Source organism: Carcharhinus amblyrhynchos, chromosome 28 (genome assembly GCF_965287045.1).
Source record: "Carcharhinus amblyrhynchos chromosome 28, sCarAmb.v2.hapA, whole genome shotgun sequence".
Taxonomy (NCBI): domain Eukaryota; kingdom Metazoa; phylum Chordata; class Chondrichthyes; order Carcharhiniformes; family Carcharhinidae; genus Carcharhinus; species Carcharhinus amblyrhynchos.
Genome location: NC_137351.1, coordinates 32,332,672 through 32,357,458, shown reverse-complemented (window position 1 = coordinate 32,357,458; position 24,787 = coordinate 32,332,672). Strand labels below are relative to the sequence as shown.

The 24,787-nt window shown below is 47.5% G+C and overlaps 2 protein-coding genes across 3 annotated transcripts in view; both read left to right on the top strand.

Moving 5' to 3' along the window:
• The window catches only part of cemip (cell migration inducing hyaluronidase 1), a 252,790-nt gene that overhangs the window by 33,219 nt on the left and 194,784 nt on the right, over positions 1 to 24,787 (top strand). The gene's annotated exons all lie outside the window — the stretch shown is intronic.
• Positions 1 to 24,787, top strand: part of LOC145359655 (cell surface hyaluronidase CEMIP2-like) — a 160,299-nt gene that overhangs the window by 82,373 nt on the left and 53,139 nt on the right. For both annotated transcript variants that reach the window (XM_080214373.1, XM_080214374.1), the window contains exons 16-19: positions 3,519 to 3,671; positions 3,806 to 3,983; positions 6,105 to 6,320; positions 11,849 to 12,057. In XM_080214373.1, coding sequence (XP_080070499.1) covers positions 3,519 to 3,671; positions 3,806 to 3,983; positions 6,105 to 6,320; positions 11,849 to 12,057 — 756 coding nt within the window. The remainder of the gene's footprint in view (positions 1 to 3,518; positions 3,672 to 3,805; positions 3,984 to 6,104; positions 6,321 to 11,848; positions 12,058 to 24,787) is intronic.

The following is a 24,787-nucleotide window of genomic DNA, read 5'->3' as shown; positions in this document are numbered from 1 at the left end:
AAACTCCAACAAGTACAGACCCAGTCAATTTAGTCTCTCTTCATAGTCCAACCCCCTCATCTCCGGTATCAGCCTAGTGAACCTCCTCTGCACTCCCTCCAAGGCCAGTATATCCTTGCGCAAGTGCGGCGACCAAAACTGCACACAGTACTCCAGCTGCGGCCTCACCAGTGCCCTGTACAGTTGCAGCAAGACCTCCCTACTTTTATATTCAATCCCCCTCGCTATAAAGGCCAACATCCCATTTGCCTTCTTGATCACCTGCTGCACCTGCAGACTGGGCTTTTGCGACTCATACACAAGGACCCCCAGGTCCCTCTGCACCGTAGCATGCTGCAGCTTTTCGCCTTTTAAATAATAATCCCTCCTAATATTATTTCTGCCAAAGTGGATAACCTCACACTTGCTAACATTATACTCCATCTGCCATATTGATTTCCTGTAGCTTTGCACGGATAAGGAGTATTCCTGAATGAATTTGTCTGGAGGTCAGGTGTTAGTCCCGCTAAGCTGCTCAGGTGTCATTCAATCCCATTATAAAATCATCATTTCCGTCGGCAGGATTTTACATTTATAATTTAAGTTTCTATAATATTTTCAAACTCCATTTCCCGCCGTCCCAGTTTGCTTGCTTACAGCTCTGTCCCTCTCTCTCTATCTCTGCCACCCTGTCCAATTGCTGCCACAATGACTGCATTCCATGTTTCATCAACACACAAAACCCCCACAGACTACACCTGGGTGAAGCAGCAGATAGTCTGTTTTTTTTTGCTGCCTATTAACTGGGAGAAGAATGTCGGTCAAGAGGCCACCATACTCTTCAAATAAAGTGTTTATATTAGACTTACGTTAACACTGCAATGAAGTTACTGTGAAAATCCCCCGGCGCCTGTTCAGATACACTGAGGGAGAATTTAGCACGGCCAATACACCCAACCAGCATGTTTTTCGGAGGAAGCTGGAGCACCCGGAGGAAACCCATGCAGACACGGGGAGAACGTGCAGACTCTGCATAGCCCAAGCTGGGAATTGAACCCGGGTCCCTGGCGCTGCGAGGCAGCAGTGCTAACCACCCTGCGATGTTGCTTCATTAAGAGACAACACTTGGGGTAGTACAGCGCTCTCTCAGTACGGCAGTCAGTTGTCACCTGGCTGGCACGCCCAAGATGTGGAGGTGCCAGCGTTGGACTGGGGTAAACACAGTAAGAAGTCTTGACGTGTTCAAATCAGACCCTGTAGCTTGGCGATAACTTTTCTTTTTAATGGAGCTTTGATTGGACATGTCAACCGATCTTCAGAGCAGAGAGTGTGACGGTGTGATTTGGTTTGTACTGAGTGAGGAAGGATGGCGAAGGAGTGTGGGATACACTCCCGACAACCGGGAGGCAGTGGGAAGCTTTCCTGTGATGTTTCTGTGTTTCTTATGGAATAATTTGGCAAATTAGGCGCTAAAAGGTTAACTACATCTAATTCAAGTTAATTGCATGCTAGCTGTGAACACTGCATCCGCCCCACAGAATACCCTGCCTCATTATTGTAATGTTAATGAGGGTGCTGATGAAAGGTTGTGCGAGGCATTGAATTTGTCACCATGGTGACAGGATGCTCTTGGGTAGATTGGGTATATTAGTGGCTTTTGTTTCCCCACTTTAAATAACACAATCGCAGGCAGGTTGCAGGTAGCTAAAGAATCACTTGACAAATTCTGAGGGAGAATACAAAGCGATTTGTATTTCCTCGCTCATTACAGGCCACTCCGTTAGATCGCATGGTAAGAATGCTCGATCTAATTCACTCAGCTCGCTATCACATCAGTGGAATGAACTCAGTATTCCGGCAGCTATTGAAAGGGATGGAAAATCATTAGTACATTCACAACTTCTTCATTTACATTCCCCTGCGGAGAACAAACGCTTATCAAAACAACCCTGTGATGATTGTTCTTTCCATGTTTACAAGCACTTCCCTTGTGCAAAGTACTAGAAAGATCCTTAGGTTGATTTAACAGTGTGATTCCATGTCTGTGACCATCCTCAGTCAGTCCATAGTCCGATGTAGTGTGAGGGTGCTCTGGGCTCCCTCTACTTATATGGTCATAGATCTCCTACAGTACAGAAAAGGCCAATTGGCCCATCGAGTCTGCATCGACCCTCTGACGGAGTAACTTGCCCTCTCCCCCACCCTATCCCTGTAACCTTACACATTTATCATGGCTAACCCAACTAACCTACATATCTTTGGACACTAAGGGGCAATTTAGCATGGCCAATCCACCTAACCTCCACATCTTTGGACACTAAGGGGCAATTTAGCATGGCCAATCCACCTAACCGCCACATCTTTGGACACTAAGGGGCAATTTAGCATGGCCAATCCACCTAACCTACACATCTTTGGACACTAAGGGGCAATTTAGCATGGCCAATCCACCTAACCGCCACATCTTTGGACACTAAGGGGCAATTTAGCATGGCCAATCCACCCTAACCTACACATCTTTGGACACTAAGGGGCAATTTAGCATGGCCAATCCACCTAACCTACACATCTTTGGACACTAAGGGGCAATTTAGCATGGCCAATCCACCTAACCGCCACATCTTTGGACACTAAGGGACAATTTAGCATGGCCAATCCACCAATCCCACACATTTTTGGACTGTGGGAGAAAACCGGAGCATCTGAAGAAAAGCCAGGCAGAGAACGTGCAAACTCCACCTAGGCAGTCACCTGAGGCCAGAATCGAGCCTGGATCCCCTGGAGCTGTGAGGCGGCAGTGCTAACTGAGTATTCCAATGAATGTCAATCCCGAATTTGGCGCTTAGAAAGGATAGCAGGACTAGAGGGCACAGCCTCAAAATAAGGGGGGCGGGGGACAGTTTAGATCGGAGTTGAGGAGGAACTTCTTCACTCAAAGGGTAGTGAATCTCTGGAATTCTCTGCCTGTTGAAGTGGCGGAGGCTGCCTCACTGAATATATTTAAGACACAGGTAGATGGGTTTCTGATAGACAGGGGAATTAAGGGTTATGGGGAGAAAGCGGGAAAGTGGAACTGATCCACTTCAGATCAGCCATGATCTTATTGAATGGCAGGGCAGGCTCGAAGGGCTAGATGGCCTACTCCTGCTCCTATTTCTTATGTTCCCATTCGCTGGGGAGTGGGGCTTGAACTTCCTGACTGAGAAACAGCAACACCATCGCAAAGCTGTGCTGTGTCCCTGTGCCGGTTATTGTGTATTGTAAAATGACTGACCTCACTCGAGATATAGCCTTCACAGATTTCAGCACGGACATCTTCATTGTTTGTGGAAAAATGAAACAAGTGTGTTTGAGACTTGTGCGGAGATGTATTAACAGTTTCTCTTCGGATGAAGTTATCTCTTACAATTGGCCAAGAGTTCCATTGTACGAAGAATGATCTCAGAACAAATCTATACAAACACTAACCTTACTTCAGCTTTATTATCGTGGTTGGGATGTGATTTTAAAAACCACCATTGTCCTTTTTGTTTCCATAGCGATGGAACTTTTCCAACTGATGAAGGGTCGAGTTTGGAAGTGACTAAATCGATCTTTGTTGGTGAAAGTATTAATGTTGGCTGCAACGGAGGCAAGAACAGATACTGGGGGAAGGGAGCACATGGAGAATACAGAACACTGCCAAGGAACAGGTAGAATATCAAAAACGCACCCCCCCCCCCCCCGCCAACCTTTCAAACCAAACTTTTCATTTGTAAGCGTTTTAACAGACTTATTACAGAAGACTTGTGATGTTTTGGACCTCAGTCATCTTTGTCCTTTCCAGAACTTTTCCCATCCGAGGATTCCAGATCTACGATGGCCCAGTCCGAATTACTCGGTGCACGTTTAAGAAATACATCTCAGTCCATGAACGGTACTCCAGCGCGCTGGCGTTTTTCATGAGGAACGCCTGGCAAATCAGCCCTCAGAACAACGTGTCCCAAGTGAAGTTGGAGTGGAACGTAAGTTTTTTTTTTAGGGTGTTTTTTTTTTCCTCTCTGAGTTATTTGCCTGTGGAATTCTCACCCCCAGAGAGCAGTGGAGACTGGGTGATTGATTATAAGGAATAGGAGCAGGAGTAGGCCATCTAGCCCCTCAAGTCTGCCCCGCCATTCAATAAGATCATGGCTGATCTGAAGTGGATCAGTTCCACTTTCCCGCTTTCTCCCCATAACCCTTAATTCCCCTGTCTATCAGAAATCTATCTACCCATGACTTAAATATATTCATCGAGGTAGCCTCCACCACTTCAACGGGCAGAGAATTCCAGAGATTCACCACCCTTTGAGTGAAGAAGTTCCTCCTCAACTCCGTTCTAAACCGCCCCCCACCTTATTTTGAGGCTGTGCCCTCTAGCTCTGTTTTCCTTTCTAAGCGGGAAGAATCTCTCTACCTCTACCCTATCTAGCCTCTTCATTATCTTGTAAGTCTCTATAAGATCCCCCCTCAGCCTTCTAAACTCTAACGAGTTCAGACCCAGAGTATTTAATCTCTCCTCATAAGCTAACCCCCTCATCTCCGTTATCAGCCTAGTGAACCTTCTCTGTACTCCCTCCAAGGCCAGTATATCCTTTCGCAAATAAGGGGACCAAAACTGCACACAGTACTCCAGCTGCGGCCTCACCAGTGCCCTGTACAGTTGCAGCAAGACCTCCCTGCTTTTATATTCTATCCCCCTCGCTATAAAGGCCAACATCCCATTTGCCTTCCTGATCACCTGCTGCACCTGCAGACTGGGTTTTTGCGATTCATGCACAAGGTCCCCCAGGTCCCTCTGCACCATAGCATGCTGCAGCTTTTCACCCTTTTCACCCAATAATCGCTCCTACTATTATTTCTACCAAAATGGATAACCTCACATTTGCTAATGTTATACTCCATCTGCCAGATTCTCGCCCACTCACTCAGCCTATCCAGATCTCTCTGCAGACTTTCCACACCCTCCACGCAATTCGCTTTTCCACTCATCTTCCTGTCATCAGCAATTGTTGTTGAATATATTCAACAACAGGTTTTTGGCAGACTCTGGGGTCAAGGGTTATGTGTGGGAAGGCTGATAGGGAGGGCAGAGTTGGCACCATGCCAGATCATCCATGTTCTCATTTAATTTCCGAGCCGGGCCTTTTCCTGCTCCTGGGTTTGATGTTCCAATGTTTGCTACCTCTGTTTAACCCCTGCATTATTTTGAAGATCTCCTATTGTGTAAATTAGTGGGCTGCCCACTAGTACAGAATATAGGGCTAATGGAAGGACTCTTAGTAAAAGTGTTGATGAACAGAGAAATCTCAGGGTACATGCGCATAGCTCCCTGAAAGTTGGCACCCAGGTTGATAAGGTTGTTAAGAAGGCATACGCTGTGTTAGCTTTTATTGGTAGAGGGATTGAATTTCGGAGCCGTGAGGTCATGTTACAACCGTACAAAACTCTGGTGCGGCCGCACTTGGAGTATTGCGTACAGTTCTGGTCGCTGCATTATAAGAAGGATGTGGAGGCATTGGAAAGGGTGCAGAGGAGGTTTACCAGGATGTTGCCTGGAATGGTGGGAAGGTCTTATGAGGAAAGGCTGAGGGACTTGAGGTTATTTTCATTGGAGAGAAGAAGGTTACGAGGTGACCTGATTGAGGCATACAAGATGATCAAAGGATTGGATAGGGTGGACAGTGAGAGCCTTTTACCTCAGATGGTGATGGCTAACATGAGGGGACATAGCTTTAAATTGAGGGGTGGTAATTATAGGACGGATGTCAGAGGTAGGTTCTTTACTCAGAGGGTAGTAAGGGTGTGGAATGCCCTGCCTGCAGCAGTTGTGGACTCGCCAACTTTAAGGGCGTTCAAATGGTCAGTGGATAGGCATATGGATAACATTGGAATAGTTTAGGTTAGAGGGTCATTAGATTGGTTCCACTGGTCGGCGCAACATTGAGGGCCGAAGGGCCTGTACTGTGCTGTAATGTTCTATGTTCTAACCTGCACAACTGGCACCAGTTAAAGGCCTACAGGAAAATGGCCTCGATCTTGTCACTGGGCTAAGGAGAGTTTTATCACGTGTCCCTTCATTCCTTCCCTGCTTTCTTTCCATCCAGGTTAACCTCGAGGTGTTCTTCGGTAAAGCAGGGCAGTGGTTCGGATCGAACAGCCTCGACGGTGACCTGACGTCTATCTTCCATGACTTGGACGGTTCAATGACCGGATTTCCTGACACGTTTGTAGCCAGAGCTGACAACTACCTGGTTCGTCACCCAGGCTGCCTGAGTGTGCCCCGCTGGAACGCGGTCATCTGCAGTGGCAAGTATGCCCAGGTGAAATCTTCGATCGGAAAAACAAGCTTTTCTAACATTTATCATTTTGCCAAATCATGAAATTATTGGTGACAGATTTGTACTGTGTATGGGGCCAGTTTTGATTTCCTGTAATAACTGGGCAAGTGGCGAGCGCGGGATTAAGCAGCAATGTGAGATTGTGCATTTATATAGCACCTTTCACATCCTCAAGACATCCCAGAACACATGGGTAGAACACAGCTGGTGTGCAGTATGTTACTCACGTTCGAATTGTATTTAATTCTAAGTTGGTGCTAGTTTTTAAAGTTGATTTATTAGTGGGTTTACATTAACACTGCAATGAAGTTACTGTGAAAATCCTCTAGTCGCCACACTCCGGCACCTGTTCGGGTAACAACTGAGGAAGAATTTAGCACGGCCAATTCACCTAACCAGCATGTCTTTAGGACTGTGGGAGGAAACTGGGGCATCCGGAGGAAACCCATGAAGACATGGGGAGAATGTGCAGACTCCGCACAGACAGTGACCTAATCCAGGTTCCTGGCACTGTGAGCAGCAGTGCCAACCGCAATGCCACCACGCCACACATGCTACGTCAGATGACTGGGGATGCATTTATTTTTCTATAAATAGGCTAAAAGTGTGGTTGACAGGTTAGGAGGTGCATGCTTATAGTGTGTAACTCTGTAAATAAATGCTTATAAAAGTGTATGAATGTTGGTTCCATTTATGTTCTTCCCCAATTGGCTTTCTGAAACATAACGGTGATGAGCAGCCCAAGGCAACTCATTGGTTTCGGGTGGGGGGTGGGGGTGACAGGAAATAGAGTGGATATGATATTGAGGAGCCAATTGTGTACCAGGGCAGGGGGAGACGTTAGTGGGGGGTGAGGATGGGTGGGTGTTGGAGCACAAACGGAGTAGGGTGTGCACAGCCACCTGGAATTTCTGAAGGGCTACACTCGCTCGTTCTGACCCCACTGAAATGAAAGAAGCCATCTTGAAGCGGCCTACAGGTTAGGCTTCAAGGCACGAGCAACAAATGTGTGGTGCGTGTGTGACACCAATTCTGACATCGGGTCGGTGAAAATCATTGATCCCAGAAATACTCTGATGTAAATATTGAATAAAATGAGCGTTGTAAGCATTTCTCAGGGTAAAAATGTAGGATTATGGGGGTAGGGTTGATGGGCCGAATGGCCTCCTTCTGCATCGGAGGGATTCTGTGATTCTGTGACCCACTCGAAGGTCGTATCAGGTGGGATTCTCCGGGATGTCAGTGGGATGCAGGCCTCTCCAGTGGTCTGACTGACAGGGAACGGTACTTGACAGGGAATCGCTGACGAACATTGGCTCCTGTCCATTAGTCAGCGTTAAAGCTGGAGATTGTTACAAGTTTCTGTTCTGAGAATGGAACATTTGAGGCGTTCGAAATGGAAATTAGAACCAGAATCGTACAGTCAGATTCCCAGAGGGAAATGCAGGCTCAGTGCTCAACGGGAGTGTGGCCAGATGTCAGGAGTTTGACTCTTAGCCGAGTTACGTTGTGGGCTCAGGCCCCTTGAGGACTAAAGCCTAGGCCTAGGTGCTGCATTGTTGGAGGCGCTCACAGACATCTGTCCAGTTGGGATATTAGCGGTGACTAATTCATAGCCTGGTATAAGATGTCACTCAGAAACTCATCTGTCCTCGCAGCCAAAGATCAAAGAAAAGCAGGAGAGTTTTCCCATATTTATATCTTTCAACCAACACCCAGTATACAAACAAATTAGGAAGAGGCCATTTGGCCCCTCAAGCTTAAAGCAACTAATCTGGCCTTTATATTTCATTACACTTTGTGGGATCTTGCTGTGCGCTGTACGTTTCCTGCACTACAGAAGTGACTACACTCAAAGTGCCTCATTTGACTCAAACTTCAGACGATGCAATTCATTCTTTCCTTTTCCTTATCATCTTTTCTATCCGTTAATTTCCAGAAAGTTTAAATTTATTAGTGTTACAAGCAGGCTTACATTAACACGACAATGAAGTTACTGTGAAAATCCCCTAGTCGCCACATTCCGGCCTCCGTTCGGGTACACTGAGGGATAATTTAGCACGGCCAATGCATCTGAACAACCTGTTTTTTGCACTGTGGGAGGAAACCGGAACACCCGGAGGAAGCCCATGCAGACACGGGGAGAATGTGCAAACTCCACACAGACAGTGACCCAAGCTGGGAATCGAACCCAGGTCCCTGGCACTGTGAGGCAGCAGTGCTAACCACTGTGCCACCATGCTGCCCCACACAGAAGTGTTTATGGCAGAAGTACAAACTTTTAAAATTACCCCCTATGAGTTTACTCCTAGTTATTTTGGATGCTGTTTAAATTCAAGCACGCATGATATGAGGGTCAGGAAAGCTGCCACATAAGGAAATTATCTTTCACCCCATTTTAAACTTATTTGGTTTAAAAATAAACTTTTTTAACTTTCTAATCCAATTAAGATGAAGTTGAACTTTTTTTTTGAGGGAGATGGGAATTGCTGACCAAAATCAGCCTAGTTTACCTTCCAATCATCATTTCATAGAATCCCTACAATGCAGAAGGAGGCCATTCAGTCCATCGAGTCTGTACCGACCACAGTCCGATCCAGGCCCTATCTCTGTAACCCCATTGTATTTACCTGCGAATTCCCCTGACACTAGGGCCAATTTAGCATGGCCAACCAACCTAACTGGCACATCTTTGGAGTGCTTTTCTGTTTTTTATTCTCTTTTACTTTCTTCACCTCAGTCCTAGTGTTCGATTCCATGCTTTTACACAGGTACCCCTCCCTCCTCAGCGACTGTGTCCAACTCGAACCTGTTCCAGCTGGAATTCCATTCTTGATGTTTCCTATCCAGTAACAAGTCTGACAACACCAGGTTTAAATCCAACCGATTTATTTGGTAGTAAACTCGCAAGCTTTCTACGAGTTTACTATCAAATAAATCAGTTGGACTTAGACCTGGTGTTGTCAGACTTCTTACCGTGTTTACCCCAGTCTAATGCCTGGCGTCTCCACATCGTTTCCAATCCACCCCGGATTACCCGAGTTATCCCCTAGACTGCCCTCCGTGCCACAACCCCACCACATGTACACACTCGACCCCCCCCTCCCCTCTCTCCAGCAGCACTGACTCACCCTGTCTCAAAGCTGCCTTGCTCCCCATTTCGTTCTTCATCTTATCCTCGGTATTTTGACTGAGTTTTCGAAGCTGGGATTACAGTTTTGGCTTCAAGTGAAAATAGAGTGGAATTTTGCTATTTTGAATGTGGTAGTTGACTGAAATTGGTTTGAACTGTGTGTGTCCCCCTCCCAGAGACCATGGGCAGTCTGATAGGTGCCAGATGGAATGTGGGAAACTGCAAACCATGGGCTATACTTTCCTCCTCAGTAATCTAAGAGAAATAGTAAATGATCATTCTCAAACTGCAACATGGCTTAGAAACTGCTAACGTGACCAACTTGACAAGTCCCTCTTCACATCTACCCTTCTTCCATCAATTAGATTCAAATAAACTTGTGATTTTTTAAAAAAACTTGCCTTTTTGTTTGTTTGAAGGTCACTGTTGAAAGAGTAGGAAGATTTCCCCAGTTTAACCCCAGCTTTGTCTAGAAAACTGTGCGCAGTTTTGGTCGCCGCATTTGCGGAAGGATATATTGGCCTTGGAGGGAGTGCAGAGGAGGTTCGCTAGGCTGATACCGGAGATGAGAGGGTTGGACTATGAGGAGAGATTGAATAGACTGAGCCTGTACACGTTGGAGTTTAGGAAGCTGAGGGGGTATCGTAGAGACGTATAAGATAATGAAGGGGATGGATAGGGTAGAGGTAGAGAGATTCTTCCCACTTAGAAAGGATAGCAGGACTAGAGGGCACAGCCTCAAGATAAGGGGGAGGGCAGTTTAGATCAGAGTTGAGGAGGAACTTCTTCACTCAAAGGGTGGTGAATCTCTGGAATTCTCTGCCCGTTGAAGTGGTGGAGGCTGCCTCGCTAAATATAGGTTTTTGACAGACAAGGGAATTAAGGGTTATGGGGAGAAAGCGGGAAAGTGGAACTGATCCACTTCAGATCAGCCGTGATCTTATTGAATGGCGGGGCAGGCTCGAAGGGCTAGATGGCCTACTCCTGCTCCTATTTCTTACGTTCTTATGTTATCTGTTGCCTCGAAATATTACTTTGAGAAGCTGAGGAGGGGAAAGTCAGACGTATGGAAGGAATTTTTCAAAATAAGGCAGCTTTGAATTCTGAAGGGGTGTGTCGCAGAATTCAGAACTGCCCTGTTTTGTAAACTCCTTCCGTATGTCTGACTTTTCTCTCCTCGAGGCGGCACAGTGGTTAGCACGGCTCCCTCACAGCGCCTGGGACCCAGGTTTGATTCCCAGCTTGAGTCACTGTCTGTGTGGAATTGCACATTCTCCCCGTGTCTGCGTGGGTTTCCTCCGGGTGCTCCAGTTTCCTCTCACAGTCTGAAAGACGTGCTGGTTAGGTGCACTGGCCGTGCTAAATTCTCCCTCAGTGTACCCAGACAGGTGACGCCAGACTGTGGTGACTAGGGGATTTTCACAGTAACTTCATTGCAGTTATTTTAAATTGTATACTGTTGTTTTTTTTGTGTATGCCTGGTAGATATTGCCAGCAGGAATGGTCAGGAAAATGCAGCATTGCAGAACCCCCCAGCTCTTCGGCTGGTTGAGTATTTAGCACAAAATTATACAGCACAGAAGGAGGCCATCGAGTTTTAGACAGCACATTGAAAACACTCTCCAAATACTCCCACACCTTCCCTATAGCCCTGCAAAAAAAAAATATCCAACTCCCTTTCAAAACTGAATCTGTCTCCACCAGACATTCAGGCAGTGAATTCTAATAACACTGTGCCAAAATATTTCTCCTCATTTTCCCTCCTGATTCTTTTGCTAATTGCCTTGAATCTGTGGCCTCACAGCGCCAGGGACCCAGGTTTGATTTACTGATATACCAAGCAGCGGAAATAGCTTGCCCTTATTTACTCCTTCAAATCCCCAAATCATTGAGGTAATTGTGAGTAAATACTGGTTTCAGGTCTCTGATTAAAAAGCTACACTTGAAGTGTCAACACTTCTTTTGTTTCTCTACCGACACTCACTGACGCACCGAGTCTTCCCTCTGCCTTTGGTTTATGTTTCCAATTTGCAATGTTTGCGGTATTTTGGGTTTGTTTTTGACTCCATCCTGGAGCTTTCCTCGGGGTTGAATGGAAGAGGTCTTTGCTTTTCTCTTTGTATTTTGTTTGGGGAAGGGCAGCCTGGAAAGAGTAATCAGGGTCCCGGGTGCCCCCGCGTCACCCAGGGTCCCGGGTGCCCCCGCGTCGCCCGGGGTCCCGGGTGCCCCCGCGTCGCCCGGGGTCCCGGGTGCCCCCGCGTCGCCCGGGGTCCCGGGTGCCCCAATTAGCCGCCCCTGCCAGCCTGTTCTACAGAATAAATGCTAAAAGCTGCTGCTGCCTCCATTAAAGCAGAGTTTCTCTTTTTTATTCGTTCAGCTCTACGTCCAAGCTTGGCGGCCGGAGAACCTGTCCCTACTGATCACAAAGGACTCGTACCCAAACCACCCTCTGAAGCTGCAGGGTGTTAATCGTAAGGCACCCTATCAACAGTACCAGCCTGTTGTCATGTTGGAACAAGCCTACACCCTGCGCTGGAACGGCCGAACACCTGAGCAGATTGTCCTCTACCCGATCAATTTTAACAGGTAACATATTGGCAGCGTGGATTTGTCCTGTGGTGTTAAGCAGGCGTTCACCTCGCTGCCTCTGACCAGGAAAGTTCTCTCTCCAGGGCACACATACTAGGCTGAAGCTTTGGTGCAGTACTGAGGGAGTGCTGCACTGTCAGTGGCGTCTGTCAGAAGCCAAGACTTGCCTTCTCAGATCTCCCAGCAAACACAAGCGAGACAAATATTTGTCCATCGCCCAACACCACATAAAGAGATTCTCTGATTGTTATCACATTGCTGTCTTGTGGGATCTGGCTGTGCGAAAAGTTATTATCACACTTCCTTACATCACTTCATTGGTTGCAAAGTGCTCTGGATTTTCTTTAATGTCACGACGATGAAAAGCATGATAAAAATGGAAGAATTTTTTGATCTAATGAATGAAACTGAGGCCTGGATTTTATTTCCAAATAATGGGAGAATTTTCCCTTTTTTTTTACCCCTCTAGGGTAGAGAATTCCTAAGAGGTTTCTCCTCATCTCAGTCCAAAATGATGGGACCTTCTCCTGAGAGATTGTCCCTGTCTTTTAGACTCCCCAATGAGAGACAACAACCTCTGTATCTACCCCGTCAAGCCCCTTCACATTCTTCTTGGTTTCAGTGAGATCGCCTCATTTTTCTAAACTCCAGGGAGTATAAGCCCAAAGGTTTTCAACACAGGCCAACGACCATCAAGAATATACCCTAGTGCTGTAATGAGAGCTGTATTGTTTTTTAACTCTAACCCTGTCCTTGCCCAATAGAATGTCCCCTCTCTCCATATTGCAGTATTCATCCTAACCAATAGTGCCACCTCTCCTCCTTTCTTTCCTTCCCGATCTCTCTTGAATATCTTGTGTCCAGGTATATTAGCACTCAGCCCTGACCTTTGGTGACCCAGGTCTCCATTATCACAAAATCATATTCCAGCATTGCTATCCACGCCTGCAGCTCATTAACCTTATTTACCATTCTTCTTATATTTATAAACATGCACAGTGACCCTAATTTAGACCCTGTTGAATTCCATCCTACTCTGATCCCACCAGTGCAGAGGGACCTGGGGGTCCTTGTGCATGAGTCGCAAAAACCCAGTCTGCAGGTGCAGCAGGTGATCAAGAAGGCGAATGGGATGCTGGCCTTTATAGCGAGGGGGATTGAATATAAAAGCAGGGAGGTCTTGCTGAAACTGTACAGGGCACTGGTGAGGCTGCAGCTGGAGTACTGTGTGCAGTTTTTTTCCCTGCATTTGCGTAAGGATATATTGGCCTTGGAGGGAGTACAGAGAAGGCTCACCAGGCTGATACCGGAGATGAGGGGGTTAGCTTATGAAGAGAGATTAAATAGACTGGGCCTGACCTCGTTAGAGTTTAGAAGGCTGAGGGGGGATCTTAAAGAGACTTACAAGGTAATGAAGGGGATGGATAGGGTAGAGGTAGAGAGATGCTTCCCCCTTAGAAAGGAGAGCAGGACTAGAGGGCACAGCCTCAAGATAAGGGGAGGGGGCAGTTTAGATCAGAGTTGAGGAGGAACTTCTTCACTCAAAGGGTGGTGAATCTCTGCCCATTGAAGTGGTGGAGGCTACTTCGCTGAATATATTTAAGTCACGGGTAGATAGATTTCTGATAGACAGGGGATTAAGGGTTATGGGGAGAAAGCGGGAAAGTGGAACTGATCCACTTCAGATCAGCCATGATCTTATTGAATGGCGGGGCAGGCTCGAAGGGCTAGATGGCCTACTCCTGCTCCTATTTCTTATGTTCTTATGTAATATGATAGCCTAGTACTGTTATTGCTAGACTATTAATCCAGAGACTCAACTCATGTCCTGGGGGGAAAGAAGCAAAGTACTGCGGATGCTGGAATCTGAAACCAAAAGATTTTCCAGCATTTCCTCTTTTGTTTAATATTCTGGGGACCCGGGTTCAAATTCCGCCACTGCAGATAGAATTTGAATTCAATAAGAAAATATCTGGAATTAAGAATCTACTGATGACCGTGAAACCATTGTTAATTGTTGGAAAAACTCATCTGGTTCATGAATGTCCTTTAGGGCAGGAAATCTGCCGTCCTTACCCGGTCTGGCCTACATGTGACTCCAACCCACAGCAATGTGGTTGATCCTCAACTACTCTCCAAGGGCAGCTAAGGATAGGCAGTATATGCTGGCCAGCCAGTGATGCCCATGTCTGTGAATGAATAAAAAATAACCCTTTCTTAATGTTGTATTTTCTCTCCCTATTCTATTTGCAGTTTGTTTCCCCTTTCCAAAGATATCCTTCAGTGATATCCCTGACAATGAGACAACATTACATTTTGAAATCATGGCTGTGGCCACTGACACGCTGGCAACAGGCAGGGAACAGCTCCTAACTGTAGAATCCCACATCACTATTGCTTCCTCTTGTTCTGTTTCCATCCCCCTGTACAGTCGAGCTACTCCTGATGCCATTGACTTGGTTCTCATCGCTCAGAGAATCCATCACCCTCACCAGGTATTCAGAACTGAATGCCAATCAGATAGTCAGGTGCACTCGGGCCTCCTGCACTACCTGTCTCTTCCTGCCTTAATGCCTGGCAATCTCCCAATCCCTCTCTGCCTGCACACCCTCTAAAATCATGCTACCCACATAACCCTTAGCCTCGTATCTGCAGCGTTGTGACGGCAAGTACAGCTCAAGCTCTGAAACCTGGAGTTTGACCTCCTTCAGCTGATGGTACTTCCTGCACACGGGACATGGGTTGCTAAGGACGTGGGAGTTCCCACGTGGAACAGGATGCGCATTCTACGGGAACAAAGGATTCTGCTGTATTCCTGTTTAAGTTAGCAGATATAAATTGCAACTTAAGACTTTAACATTCACTATTCAGCTCCTCTTGTGCTGATCTCATTTAAAGATCCGACCAGAGTTCATGGACTTTTGGTTGGATTGGGTGTATCTGATGCCGTGGGACCCGCGCAATGTAGCAGGAAAATCCTGGCCTATGTCTCAGATGTTAATGTAATGAAAACTTTGAAACCCTTTAATATTACTATTCCCTTTATTTAGCTTTAACTTTAGCCCCTGGTTCTGATTAACTGGACACCATTTGTAATCATAAATTATAGAACATACAAATGTGTACAAGTTAAATTATATATTTTTATCAAGTTGGTTTAATTTTAGATTTATACTAATTAGATGATGTAGCTGACTTAATTGATTAAATTAAGCTAATGGTTTACCTGTTTGATTCATAGAGCAAGGAAATAGGCCCTTCGGCCCAACCAGTCCATGCTGACCATGGTACCCCCCCCACCAGCTAGTCCCAATTGCCCATGTTTGGCCCATATCGTTCTAATCTTTCCCCATCCGTGTACTTATCCAAATATTTTTTAAATGTTGATATTGTACCTGTCTCAACCACTTTCCCTGGCAGCTCATTCCATATCCGCACCACACTCTATACGAAGAAGCTGCCCCTCAGTTTAATTTAATTTAAAATCTTTCTCCTCTCGCCTTAAACCTATGCCCTCAAGTTTTTGATTCCCCTTCCCTGGGAAAAGGACTACATGCGTTCATCCTACCGATGCCCCTCATGATTTTATACACCTCCAGTAAAGTCACCCTTCATTCTCCTACATTCCAAGGAATAAAATTCTAATCTGGCCAGCCACTTATGTTGCCTGCTACCCCCACCCTCACCTGCCCTGTTACCCCTCCTTGTGTCTCTGTCCTTTTGCTGTTCACCAACAAAGAAGAGACAGAGTCACAAACCAATGGCGTTATCTATAATCCTGCCCCACTCCTGGATTCATTCATAAATCCGCTCCACTCCCAGCCTCACACTTTCCAGGTCTTTAGGATTTCTGCATTCCGTGAACTCTGGCCTGGCCTTCCTCCCCCACTTCCTTCACCCCACCAGAAACAGCCAGGAACTCAGCTGCCAAGGCCTGAAGCTCTGGAACTCCCTCCCTCAACCCCTCTCCCACATTCTCCTCAGTTTAGAAGCTGCTTAAAATCTGTTTGACCAGGCGCTTGGACGCTGTCCCTAGCAGCTCCTCTTTGGCTCTGTGTCAGTTTGTGGCAGCCAACACTTCTGTGAAGCACCTTGGGAAGGCGCTATATCAAGGCACATTTTTTTTTGTTGAGTTTCCCTCCATTTCTGCTGCTGATCTGCCTCCTGAGGGGAAAAAAATTGGGTGGTTAGCACTGCTGCCTCTCAGCACCAGGGACCTGGGTTTGATTCCTAGCTTGGGTCACTGCCTGTGTGGCGCTTGCACATTCTCCTCGTGTCTGCGTGGGTTTCCTCCAGGTGCTCCGGCTTCCTCCCACAGACCGAAAGATGTGCTGGTTAGGTTGATTGGCCGTGCTAAATTACCCCTTAGTATCTTGGGATGTGTTGTTTGTGTGGGGGGGGGGGGGGTGCGGTGTTGTGGGGATAGGGTCTGGGCTGGGATTGTTGTCGGTGCAGACTCGATGGGCCGAATGGCTTCCTTCTGCACTGTAGGATTCCGCAAAGGAGACTCCTTCCCCAGATTCAGCTCTTAGAACAATTGGAGCCTGCCCCTTTAAGTGGCCACTGTGTGAGAGCTCGGTGTCCTTTGCTGATCCCACCTAGAATATTTCCTGATTCTGGGATCAGGATAATGGGAGGCGGCAGTCCCAGTAGGTTTGGGAAGGTGGTTGAAGTCCAGCTAAGGTCTCTCCAAGACCACTGTCAGCACAGCTCCCGCTGAGACTGCAAATCCAACTGCAACATATCAATCCCACAGAGGGTTTGAGTTTGTTTAGAACGTACGTGTAAAATTTAACCACTGCTTCCTTTCATATGTGTCGTAAGGGACTTTGGTTTTGTGGAGAGACTGGGGCTGATATTCACTTCAGAGCAGAGACGGAGATTTAATCTCGGCTAGGAAGGATTTGATACAGTACATAAGGACACACCCTTCCCACTGGGCAGAGAGAACAGGAATCAGAGGACACAGACCTATTAGCAGAGAAGATGAGACAGTTGTGTTTACACTGGACGTCTCTAGAACATATTGCTTGAAAGAGCTTCCGAAGGAAATTCGGTCGGTAATGTTTAAAAGGGGATTGAGTAAATATTGGAAAAGGAAAAGCTTGAGGCTCAAATTGCTGGAAAGCTCTGAGCTCACTGGCTACTTTCTAACTTACTGGCTACACAATAGACTTACTTGGTGTACAAAGTACTGTGCATGTCAGAATGGAAACTTCAGGTGTTCTGGCCATTCTTCCGATTCCCTCCCTTCCTCCTGCAGCCCTGTGATGGGGACTCGGAGCATCAGCCTCGCCGAGATCACCATCTACTGCTTTTTTAATATATCTCCAGCTTTAGTGTTGTAAGTGACACCCCCCTTCCCTCTGGTCTTTGCGGCTGCTGTTCAGACTGTGTTTCTTTCTCTACTTATTTTTGTACTGGGTGTGGGTGTCACTGGCTGGGCCAAGTTTTATTGCCCATCCCTAAGTGCCCTTGCAAAGAGCTGCCTTCTTGAGCCGCTGAGGTGTAGGTACACACACCGTGCAGTTAGGGAGGGAGTTGCAGGATTTTGACCCAGTCGCGGGGAAGGAACGGCGATGTGGCTCCAAGTCTGGATGGCTCGGAAGGGAACTTGCGGTGTTCCTAAGCATTTGTTGCCCTTGTGCTCCTAGATGTGTTGCCGTGGCTGGTTTGGAAGTTGCTGTTGAAAGCACTTTGAGTGGTTCCAGTGCATCGCTATGTGTCAATCCAGGAGGGAATGAGGTTTAAAGCGATAGATGGAGCAGGCTGCTTACGCTACGGAAGATTGTGTACCTTACATAGAACATTACAGCGCAGTACAGGCCCCTCGGCCCTCGATGTTGCACCAACCAGTGGAACCAATCTAATGACCCTCCAACCTAAACTATTCCAATCTTATCCATATGTCTATCCACTGACCATTTGAACGCCCTTAAAGTTGGCGAGTCCACAACTGCTGCAGGCAGGGCATTCCACACCCTTACTACCCTCTAAGTAAAGAACCTACAATTCACTACAACCAGGATTACAGCAGCGATCCAGAAATCAGTCCAAGTTGAATAGGTTAAAAGGGGGCTGTGCTTTGAGGCTTGTATACTTAGGAATGTCACAGCTAAATCTAACTCAAGATCTGATACAGGCTGGGACAAGTTGAAAAGTAAGTCACGGAGTGTTACAATCCAAATTCAGAGTCACTGCCGAGCAAACAAGTTGAAGAAAATGTTGTGGAGAGAATTTGGTGTGATACAGAAATAAAGCATACCTTCAGTTCTCATTTAGAAATCCGTCGAGGAAATAGCTTCTGAGTTTTGGATATTATTTTGTCTGAAAGTTCTGCTCTGTCCCCTCCCAGTTCCCCTAAAAAGTGCGCTCACTTTCCAGTTAAGTTAAATAATTTTGGCTCTGAACTGGGGCACAAGCTTGAAGGAACAAACTTGCATTCCTGAGTAACTTGCATGATCTCAGGATACCCCAAGGCCATTTGCAGTCTCGTAAATTCCTCTGGCGTTAACTTGCTGTTGGAAGCAAGCGCGGTCCCAATGAGGTAAATGGCCAGACAATCGAGGGGGGGATTATTGGAACTTCCCCGGCTATAGGAAGTCATGCCATGGGATTTTTTTTTTTCTGTTCAGGTGAGTGTGTGTGTGTGTGTTTGTGGCCTCAGTTTAAATGTGTCATCTATAATGCAGTGTTCATTTAGTACTACACTCGAGTGCCAGCCTCCTCGAGTGCCTCTTTGATCCTTAACCCAAAGCGAGAGCCCCATCGCTGAGTCACAGCTGAGTTCAGGACAAACTGACTGTAGGGAGGTTGAGAGAGACTTGATATTCCATTCTGCGCACTGGATCTGAAGTGAGCTACACAATAATAACAATGAAATCACTATTTAATACTTGGATTATAGAGTAAAGCAGCTTGGACGTCTTAGTACCAAACAAACTTCTTTTGCAGTTTTGTTAATTTTGAATTTTTGCATCACAATTAAGGATTGGAGGTGTTTAAATGGCAGCAGGGTGGCACAGTGGTTGGCACTGTTGCCTCCCAGCGCCAGGGGCCCAGGTTCGATTCCGGCCTCGGGTTACTGTCTGTGTGGAGTTTGCACATTCTCCCCGTGTCTGCGTGGGTTTCCTCCGGGTGCTCCGGTTTCCTCCCACGCTCCAAAGATGTGCAGGTTAGGTGGATTGGCTGTGGCAAATGCGCAGGGTTACAGAGTGAGGGGGGTAAGATGCTCTTTAGGAGAATCAGTGCAGGTTCAATGGTTTGAATAGCTTCCTTCTGCACTGTGGGGATTCTAAGTTAACAAATTGTTAAACACATTTCATCTTATTTTAAGGTAATGATTAACAGAAGCCAAACAATATGAGAACAGGCTGTGCTGTAGTTCTAGAACGATTAGAGGTTTACAGCATGGAAACAGGCCCTTTGGCCCAAATTGTCCATGCTGCCTTTTTCTTTAAATCCCTAAGCTAATCCCAATTGCCCGCATTTGGCCCATATCCCTCTAAACCCATCATACCCATGTAACTGAATAAATGCTTTTAAAAAGATAAAATTGTACCCGCCTCCACCACCACCTCGCTCCAGACACTCACCACCCTCTGTGTAAAAAAAAATTGCCCCTCTGGACACTTTTGTATCTCTCCCCTCTCACCTTAAACCTCTGCCCTCTAGTTTTAGACTCTCTAGCCTTTGGGAAAAGATATTGACTATCTAGCTGATCTGTGCCCCGCATTATTTTATAGACCTGGTTCTATAAAATTCTATAAAGATTCTAACAAAAACAATGCATTTGGGGCTGGGCCCTCTACAAAGCATTCTGGGAGTGCAAAATATTTTTCCCAACCCTTGCAGGAATGTGTCTGGAGTTAACTGATGTGAAACGGTACGGACAGCGAGCAGGAGAATGGATGGGGTGGCTTTGTGTGGAGGAAAAACACACGGTGGGCCAAGTGACAAGGGCTCCGTGCTCTAACTTTCTGTGATTCAATGGTTTTATTTTCCTCTCTGGCAGCTCGCTCAGCACACAGCACTCCCAGTTCTGACGCAGCTTAGTTTAGCTCCAGGGTGAAGTGTGTTTATACTGAGTTAACAATGTGCCTTCGCAGTAACCTCAAGTGCACTGCATTCCCGCCACTTGGAACATTCCCATTTCCCACAGCAGCCATCCCTGTGGCTGTGGCGAATAAGGCTGCTAATTTAGTCCCCGTTATTGTTGAATTATAGGTAGTTTGGTGCTCGGCGATCGTTACAGCCTCTAGGAGCTGCACTGAAACAGAACAAACACATTTTGATTAGTGCTTTATGCCATCTTGACAGCTTCCAGCCGATTGGCGAACAAATCCCAGAGGTAACCAGACAATTCAAATTCATTACCTCGCTAAATCTCCTCTGTTACTCTTATCTCGCAAATAAGATTAAGATTCAGGAGGGAAGTTAAATAGCCATTCAATAGTCAGTGACAGAAAACAGGCCTGGAAGTTGTGTGAAACGATAACTCTTCGTTCAGTGGGCAGATTCTGACCTCCAGTAACTATTTCACAGCATTTACTGGGATTTAATTTTTAGATCTCAGCTGTTTTCATGTAGGCAGTGGTACAGCGAGTGCACACACACACACAGAGACACACGCACAGAGACACACACACACAGAGACACACAGACACACACACACACACACAGAGACACACACACACACACACACAGAGACACACGCACAGAGACACACACACACAGAGACACACACACAGAGACACACAGACACACACACACACAGAGACACACACACACAGACACACAGACACACACACACACACACACACACACACAGACACACACACACACACACACACACACGCACACAGAGACACACACACAGAGACACAGGCACACACAGACACACACACATACACACATAGACACAAACACACACACAGAGACACACACACACGAGAGAGAGACACACACACACACAGACACAAACACACAGACACACAGAGACACAGACACAAACACACACACAGACACACACACACACAGACACACACACGCACACACAGACAGAGACGCACACACACACACGGAGACACACACACACATAGAGACACACAGACAGACACACACACACACACACACACACACGAGTTGTCACCCAGAGGGACACAGCAGCCAATGGCAGCAAGCCAGCAGGGAAAATTGAAGGATGTGGGAGGGGAAATATTTTGGTCTGGTTTTGGTCTCTGTGCTGTGCAGCAGTCTTTTTATAGACTGGAGTGGCCTGCGTTTTGCTTTGTGCTGCTAATTGCATTATCATACTTGTCATAATTACTCCTGTGCTTAATGTTAGGGGCACTTCAATAAACTGACAAAGAGGATGCTTCAGAAAGCAGGCTGATTTCTTAAAAACATTTTTCTGTTAGCGGCAGCGAGGGCTATTACTTATGTACAAGGTGTGCCGATATTGTACGGCTGCTGTCTCTGATCTGTCTCTCGCAGAACGAAACATGGGCAGAAAGAAATCATTGCTGTCATTTATAACCACACTTTGGAATGTACCTTTTTCCTTTCTGGAATCCAGTTACTGCTGACAGATAAAAGAAGTGGCAAAGTCTTTGCTCTCTTGTGCTCCATCCGAGCTGAGACAGTGTGATATACTTTGGAGGTTACGAGCGATAACCGATGTACAAGGTGTGCGTGCGAATTTCCGGCTGCTTCATTTTTAAATTATATTTGAAACCACCAAATATTTTCGTCGCTAATTACAAACTGCAATCTTAGCCTCATTATTATGACATGTTCTCACAGAATCCATGTAATTTATATAAACCCAAGCAGGAATCCGGTGATGTGCTTGGGGACGGTGGTGGTATAGTGTTATTGTCGCTGCACTGCTAACCCAAAGACCCAGGATAACACCGCAGGGACCCAGGTTTGAACCCCACTTTGGCAGATGGTGCAATTTGAATTCAATAGAAAAAGTTGCATCATTGTTTTATGACAATCACTGTTGATTTGGGCGGCACGGTAGCACAGTGGGTTGGCACTGCTGCTTCACAGCCCCAGGGTCCTGGGTTCGATTCCCGGCTCGGGTCACTGTCTGTGTGGAGTTTGCACATTCTCCTCGTGTCTGCGTGGGTTTCCTCCGGGTGCTCAGGTTTCCTCCCACAGTCCAAAGATGTGCGGGTTAGGTTGATTGGCCATGCTAAGAAATTGCCCCTTAGTGTCCAGGGATGTATAGGTTAGAGGGATTAGTGGGTAATATATGGGGGTAGGGCCTGGGTGGGATTGTGTTCGGTGCAGACTCGATGGGCCGAAGGGCCTCTTTCTGCACTGTAGGGTTCTATGATTCTATGAGAAATGCTCTCTGAAATGGCCAAGCAAGCCACTTTTGGTTCAAGAGATGGGTAACGAGTGCTGGGCTTGCCAGAATGCCCATATCCCATTAAAGAAAAAAGGAAAGAAATCACTCTAATTAGTAATAATAATGAGAGAGTTTAAAAAGTCTCATTCAGATAAAAGTAAATTCATTCCAGTCGGTGGTTGTCAGATGACGCTGACTGGTAGCACTCCCACACGTGAGGTTTATAGCTTGTCTCATTCCAGTGACTTCAGCACGTAGCGGTCATGTCGCAGTGCTGGGGGAGTGCTGCATCGTCAGAGGAGCCCACTTCTGGATGAGATGCCCTCCCGTCTCAGATGGATGGAAAAGATCCTTTTTTTTTGCAGAAGAACCAGAGAGGACATAGACAGGTTGGCAGAATGGGCAGACACGGGGCAGCTGAAATTTAATACTGGGAAGTATGAAATATTTTGGCAGCAAGATGGAGGTGAGGCAATGTAAAAGAAAGGATATAATTCTAAGTGTAAGAACGTGAAGTTTGTAAGTGCACACATTGTTGAAGGTGACAGGGTGGGTTCAGAAAGTGGTTAAGAAGGCACACAGATTCCTGGGCTTTAAAAATAGAGGTGGCACGGTGGTTAACACTGCTGCCTCACAGTGCCAGGGACCCGGGGCAGCACGGTGGCACAGTGGCTAGCACTGCTGCCTCACAGTGCCAGGGACCCGGGGCAGCACGGTGGCACAGTGGTTAACACTGCTGCCTCACAGTGCCAGGGACCCGGGGCAGCACGGTGGCACAGTGGCTAGCACTGCTGCCTCACAGTGCCAGGGACCCGGGGCAGCACGGTGGCACAGTGGCTAGCACTGCTGCCTCACAGTGCCAGGGACCCTATACTTGGCTTGGCTCACTGTCTGTGTGGAGTTTGCACATTCTCCCTGTGTCTGTGTGGGTTTCCTCCGGGTGCTCCGGTTTCCTCCCACAGTCTGAAAGACATGCTGGTTTGATGCATTGTCCATGCTAAACTCTCCAACAGTGTCCCTGAACAGGTGACAACTAAGGGAATTTCACAGTAACTTCATTGCAGTGTTAATGTAAGCCTTATTTGTGACTAATAAATAAACCTTTTACTTTTATAGTGCGGAAGGAGGCCATTTGGCCCATCAAGTGTGCACTAACCACAATCCCACCCAGGCTCAATCCCCTTAACCCAAACTATTTACACTGCTAGCCCCCCTAACACTAAGGGGCAATTTAGCACAGCCAATCCACCTAACCCGCACACCTTTAGACTGTGGGAGGAAAGTGGAACACGCGGAGGAAACCCACGCAGACACAGGGAGAATGTGCAGACTCCACACAGACAGTGACCTGAGGCCAGAATTGAACTCAGGTCACTGGCACTGTGAGGCAGCAGTGCTAACCACCGTGCTGCCCCGGGTCCCTGGCACTGTGAGGCAGCAGTGCTAACCATCGTGCTGCCCCGGGTCCCTGGCACTGTGAGGCAGCAGTGCTAACCACCGTGCTGCCCCAGGTCCCTGGCACTGTGAGGCAGCAGTGCTAACCACCGTGCTGCCCCAGGTCCCTGGCGCTGTGAGGCAGCAGTGCTAACCACTGTGCTGCCCCGGGTCCCTGGCACTGTGAGGCAGCAGTGCTAACCACTGTGCTGCCCCAGGTCCCTGGCACTGTGAGGCAGCAGTGCTAACCCACTGTGCTGCCCCAGGTCCCTGGCACTGTGAGGCAGCAGTGCTAACCCACTGTGCTGCCCCAGGTCCCTGGCACTGTGAGGCAGCAGTGCTAACCCACTGTGCTGCCCCGGGTCCCTGGCACTGTGAGGCAGCAGTGCTAACCACTGTGCTGCCCCAGGTCCCTGGCACTGTGAGGCAGCAGTGCTAACCACCGTGCTGCCCCGGGTCCCTGGCACTGTGAGGCAGCAGTGCTAACCCACTGTGCTGCCCCGGGTCCCTGGCGCTGTGAGGCAGCAGTGCTAACCCACTGTGCTGCCCCGGGTCCCTGGCACTGTGAGGCAGCAGTGCTAACCCACTGTGCTGCCCCGGGTCCCTGGCACTGTGAGGCAGCAGTGCTAACCCACTGTGCTGCCCCGGGTCCCTGGCACTGTGAGGCAGCAGTGCTAACCCACTGTGCTGCCCCGGGTCCCTGGCACTGTGAGGCAGCAGTGCTAACCCACTGTGCTGCCCCAGGTCCCTGGCACTGTGAGGCAGCAGTGCTAACCCACTGTGCTGCCCCAGGTCCCTGGCACTGTGAGGCAGCAGTGCTAATCACCATGCTGCCCTGGGTCCCTGGCACTGTGAGGCAGCAGTGCTAACCACCGTGCTGCCCCGGGTCCCTGGCACTGTGAGGCAGCAGTGCTAACCACTGTGCTGCCCCGG